At 49.8% G+C, this 6,000-nt stretch overlaps 1 protein-coding gene across 1 annotated transcript in view; it reads right to left on the reverse strand.

Annotated features, from left to right (window-relative positions):
• Positions 1-3,730, reverse strand: part of FGD4 (FYVE, RhoGEF and PH domain containing 4) — a 180,247-nt gene extending 176,517 nt beyond the window's left edge. Inside the window, exon 1 of the mRNA XM_006114387.5 lies at positions 2,834-3,730. Coding sequence (XP_006114449.3) covers positions 2,834-3,041 — 208 coding nt within the window. The 5' untranslated portion in view covers positions 3,042-3,730. The remainder of the gene's footprint in view (positions 1-2,833) is intronic.
• Positions 3,731-6,000: the final 2,270 nt, after the last annotated feature.

Here is a 6,000-nt window from a genome sequence, read left to right on the forward strand (position 1 = left end):
GTCTGTTTGGAAAGTAACTCTTTCAGCTATGGTTTGTCAGTAAAGTGCCTCACATACTTTAGACACTACGGCTGTACCATATAGCCCTTTTAAATATAAACATCCCCATAATCAAACGTGACACAAGAAATTAAGAAATGGAAGCTTTTAAGTATGACATTGCAGGGTAGAGGAATTGAACAGTATTTCTTTAAACAGATTATGAGCCCTCTAGTGGCTCTCATGGTTCTTTAAGCCACCAGAAACCCGTCAGAGCAATTGTGCGTGAATTCATAGTAAGGCCCTGCACGTATAGTCAATCAACATGATTTCTGCCATGATGGGTTTCCTTCATACTATGTATGTAGTACAAGGAACAACTCATCTGGATTAGTATCTCAGCCTCCCACAAATGTAGTGAAAAAGAGGGGTAACTGCCAAGGTTTAGTAAAAGTGCAAACGAAACTACAGCTGCTCATTTGGAGGAAAGAGTTACTACTCAATTCCTATTTATGAAAATTATCCTCCTACTACAGAAGTCCTATGCAAAATCCTTCAAGTAAATGGGAAAAGGAGGGTTAAATGCTTTTTTAAAAAATCATTCACTAGTATATTAATGTGCTCTGCAATTGCTATATCATTTTGCTCATAAACAACTTCTTAAGATTCCAGTACAGCCATTGTCACTGATGGGTTTTATAAAAGTTGGTTTGCATCAGATTCACATGTGCAGGCAAATCTGAGTTGACAGCTTCCTTTTAACATCGTGGGTTAGGTTAAGGGAGTGGCAGCTGGCACTTCCAGCTTGAATCTGTGTCAAGAAGCAAATTAACACAGTTGGTCGCTTATTCACAACAGGTGAGTTTCTTTTCTTCCTTCTAAAGAGAAAAACTAAAATATCACCAAGGACAGAATCCCACGTTTATTGCTTCTACAGTTTCCATGTGCTCAAGTTACAGTTAAATAGATTCTTTTTCCAACTTGCAAGCCCAGCACATTCAGAATGGGTTCTCAGAGCCAAGTTGGTTCCCTTCTATCCCCCCAAATCCCATCTGTAATAAAGGTTCTGCAGGCCTAAGTGACACCTGTATAACCCCCACCACGCCCTTAACTGAATAGGTCTGAATGATCAAAAAACTTAACAAGCCTATTCAGGAGGGATGAGATAAAACAGAATTCCCAGATTCTTCTGTTATAGCTACATTGGCTCTAAAGAGCTAACAGAAAATCCAATAAGAGTTGGTCACTAAAAAGTCAGAGACAACACAGAATACACATATACAGAATATTTACATAGTATGATCATGCTATTTGTAATGGCATTTTCTCAGTTCCAAACTAGACATTATTGGACAGACTCACTAACCCAAGACCTGCCAACTCTCACATACTGGGAATTCAAACTGAGTTGTAGGTGCTGCTTTAATGCAAAAATTAGTTCTTGTAGAAACAATCACTTCTGACCCAAGACGACATTTTTAACACCAGAAGAGAATTTTAAAAGCAAACATCACCATGCTATGAAGCCTCCAGAAGAAAAATACATAACCTACTTTCATTGCCCAAACAGAACAAAACACCACCAAAATCAGAGTGAAAAGTTAATACCCTACTGCGTTCATTATAATTGGATAGAACCATTTAACATTATTGTATTATGTTATTATGACCCAATGGCCAGATGATCCCAGCTTCACCAGAAGGGATAGTGCCTGTAAGACCAGAGCCACCTTGAAGTCTTGCCAGGTGGTGAAGGGGCAACTGCTTGTATATTTCCATTTTTTATTAGTTATTGGCATTACCCTAAGCTCGTGGGGGGGGGGCATCCTGTGGCCCGTGGGCTGCATGTGGGGTTGTGTGTGTGGCCCACGAGACATTATTTACTTTGGCCCATGCTCACAGGGTTGCCAGATTCTGCAGGTATCCATGTGTATAGTTTTTTCCTACCAATATTACTAAAGTGATATCTATGTAAATCAATTGTATCCTTTGGTATATATGGTTGTGACAATTTTCTTCCACTATTTGATCGGAGGAAGTGGGTCTGGCCCACGAAAACTCATCACCTATTAAACCATCTTGTTAGTCTTTAAAGTGCTACACAGTCCTGTTTTATGTAAATCAAGGCACATGAAATGAGGTGCATTCTTATTGCACAGAACACTGAGAGTCCTGCACTCCCTCTGCAGCCAAAGTGCTGCTACAATTCTATCGGCACGCCCTGCAAATTCTAGATACGCAAGTACAGTTAGCAAAACTACCCTATCTTAGGGAAACCATCTTGATTACGTGATTGTGGCCCACTGAGATAGAGGGCCACTCATCCAGCCCACTCACGAGCCTGGGTTTTTCCACTGCTGCCCTAGCCCTTTAGCATCCTCGTCTTGAACTTCAGCGTGCTAGGCACTGTACAAACAATCAAAAGGCATTGCCCCAAGCTGCTTGCAGCAATCTGTGAGCCCTTCCAACCAGGAGTCACACAAGGCGGGGTTGAGTGGAAATCTTTTAGTGAACCAGGGGGAGACAGGGCTACCCCTCAAACTTCTGTAGGGGGAGGAGAGAGGCTTTGTGGCCAGACCTGAAGAGCTCCCAGGAAGTGGGAAAGGTGCCTCTCACTGCGCTGGGCCACTAGGAGGTATCTCCCTCCCCCACCCATCCTGGACCATGGACTCCTAGAACTGGAAGGAATCAAAAGGTCTGCAGCCCAGCGCCCTGCACTCATGGCAGGGCCAAACCTCATCCACCCCCTCCCACACACACAGAGAGTTTAAGGCTTTCCCACGTCCAGCCTGTCCACTCGGGGAGGGACCTGGCCACAGGGCGCGGCAGGCTGAGGGGCGCAAAGGGGGGTTACCTGCTGCTTCCTTGCGAGCTTCCTGTCGCTGCGACGGGCGGGAGCTGACGCCTCCTTTGGGGACAGCAAAGACCAGGGCCGGGCTAGATTTCCGCCGGATCGCCACCCGCCTGAAGTCAGCGCTCTCCCCGCCGCTCATCCTGCCGGGGGAGGAGGAGGAGGCGGCGGCAGCAGCGCGCTCAGCGCCTGGCGGGAGCAGGGCTTGCATCGCCTCTGGCTAGCGCACGGGGGGGAAGGAAGCCAGCAGCGGAGACACGGGGACCCTGCCCGGCTGCGGCTGGCTCCAGGCGCCGCCCGGCCCGGCCTTGTGACGCCGCTTCCCTCACCTGCCGCGGCCAGGTGCGTCCCGCCCGCCCCGCCGGGAGGCAGTCAGCCTCCGCACCACTGGGGCAACGCTGCAGCTCCGCCCCCTCCGCCGGCGGCCTTGGCCTTTGCCTTTGCCTCTGCTCCGGCGGCGCCCTCCCCACCCCCAACTTCAGCCCTTGCCTTGGGCTCACTCCGCGGCACCACTAGCCTGGCTTCTCCTGCAGCTGCCGCGCCACCTGCCCGCCCACGCAGCGCACCCCCCCGCTGCCCAGAGAGCACCTTGGAGCCTCCTCCAGCCAGGCAGCACAACCGCCTGGGCTTTGCGGGCAGCTCGCCCTCATACCCCGCTCTTCTTCCCGGCTGCTCCACCACGCACGTGCCTCCTCCCTCCCCGGCGACAACTCTGCGAAGCTGCCACCTGCGGCACCGAGAAGCGGCGGCTTCCCCCCTCCTCGTCTGTGTTCTGCTTCCCGGGCTTGCTTGTTCCTTTCTCTGCTGCTGAGGCAGCGCGGACAGAACAAGCAGGCAGGGACATGCCTGTATCCAACCACACTGAGCCTTACCGGACTGGGGAGCTCTCAGGCCAAGGGAAGCCTGCCTGACAGGTCTGGGCTTCATACATGAGAGCCTGGAGCGATCCAGCCTCCTGGTAGAAACAGACACAGATCCTCTGGGGGAGCTGGAAGGCCTGGGCCCTCCACCTTTCCATCCTAAAATCGATCCTCCTCACCAGGCAGGCACTGCTTTCCCCGGGAGTGCTCTTCCTCCTGCCCTCTGGAGGAGTGGAAGGATGCCAACTTCCTCAAAGATTTCTGTGTCTGTATTAGAAATGGGCCTTACCTTGCCACACACCAGGGAAAGAAGCCAAAGCAGGTCACCCTCCTCCTTTCTTTTTTTCTTTTTCCAATTATACAACAACCCAAGTACCAGATGTGTCATAATATCCAAAGTAAAGGAAAGAGTGAGTAGAAAGAGAAGGAAGAGGAGGGGCCATATCTATCTTCGGCATTGACATTCATCAGAGATGTCTCAAAAGTCAGCCCAAATTGCTTTGAATGTTTCAGGCATTCCCTTTCTGTGCAGAGCCATGCCTTCTTTAGCTGCATGGTCAGCCCTCTGGTTGAACCAAGCATCAATATTTGATGGGGGTTGATTTTTCCATTTCAGCAGAACTGATCTTTTTAGCAACCAAAAGCTGCATGTTGGACCCATGCTGCCTTGTCAGCAAGTAACTGCCAGACATCAAGCAGATACCGAAAAAAGGAAACTTAAGGGGAGGGGGCACCCATAAAAAATGTTTCCTCTGAGCTTGTGATAAACCACGTATGAGCATGTTCATTTAAACAAATATACTTTCATGTTCAGCGGTGAGGCGAGGCAGCAGTGTTTGTCAAACAAACATATTAGCATTCTTTTCTGGAACTGTGTATGTTTATTTATGGAACATATGCAGAGCACTGTGCTGATAAAACATAGTGTTAAGCTTGAGTAATTTGAAATGAGCTGTGTGTCAGAATGTCACATGCTCTGGAAGCACAGTGATAAGGGCCATATAAAAATCTATACCATCAGGGATGATTTATGAGTATACAGAGAGTAGGTGCCTCAATCACAAAAAGTGAAGCCCCACCCTAGAGTCTCCTCAACTATAAGCACAATTTTAATAAGGGATTCTGAGGGTATTGGATGCCTCACTGTGTATAAGGCAATCATCACTCTGCCCTAAGTTTTCCAAACCAAGTAGTGATTTGCTTGGATTCCAGTTCAGTACTTTAAGGACGGAGGTATTTAGCTCTTTCTGAAAATCAGCCCCACGTTAAGGTATCTCCAATGGAGAGAAAAACAAAAACAAGACAAAGCAGGTCCCAGTTTAAAAACAAAATAAACACTTCAGGAACAGAAATAAAAATGCCCACTGTAAAGGTCGCAGCTTGTCTAAGGCAATGGTCTCCAACCTTTTTACACCCAAGCTCACGTTTTAAATGTTAGGATAAGCCAAGATCTACCCCATCCCTTCTCCAAGACCCCACCCCTTCCTTGAGGCCCCGCCCTCTCTGTTCCCCTCCTCTCCATCACTTGCTATCCCCAGCCCTTATGCACACTCAGGGTACAGCTACACTGCTGCTTTTTTTTTATCCGTCTGTTGGAAGAGGTTTTTCCAACATTTGGCCCATCTAGACTGAGCCAAATGTCGGTGTAATGGGGTGTCAGGGTCCCGGAAGGGGAATCCCGCACCCTGCACTGATGCAGCGCTCGGCCTGAATGCCACGGCGCTCAAGCGGCTGTGCCAGGAATGTTCAGCGGCCTCTGCAGGCTCTTGTACAGGAGCACCCTGCGCTGCCAAGCCGAAAGGCGGGACTGCGTTTGCACCAGCATCCCAGGCAGAGGGCGCCCGCTTTTAAAAGGCTGGGGGGGAACCAGGGAGCGGCCCTGGCAAAGGGGCATAGGGTGATGCAGCCCCAGAGACAGAGGCCGTCGGAACAAGTCAACAGGAGATCCTGGAGGAGGGCAGCACGTCGGAGCACAGCAGGAGGGGAGGAAGGAGCCCAGGACAGGGCTGAGAAGTGGCTCGTGGGTCAGTGAGTTATGGCAAGCCCCCACCGACCAAACAGGAAACTGTCGTCCCTGTTCTGAGGGTCCTGGGCTGAGAGCTGGAGAGAGGGTGGGCCCAGGTCTCCCTTCCCTCCCTGCACACGGGCAGCGGTGGACTAGTTGAAGTGACTCGGAAAAGGCTGCTGTTGGACACTGTGGACTACAGGTTAACTGTTGGGGTAGGAGTCACCCAGTGAGAGTTTCCTCCTGAAAGGGAGGAAAACTGTAACAGCTGGAAAAACCCCTTCTTTCAGAAGCCCCCTTATTCC

This window comes from Pelodiscus sinensis, chromosome 1 (genome assembly GCF_052426305.1).
Source record: "Pelodiscus sinensis isolate ZL-2025 chromosome 1, ASM5242630v1, whole genome shotgun sequence".
Lineage (NCBI taxonomy): Eukaryota > Metazoa > Chordata > Testudines > Trionychidae > Pelodiscus > Pelodiscus sinensis.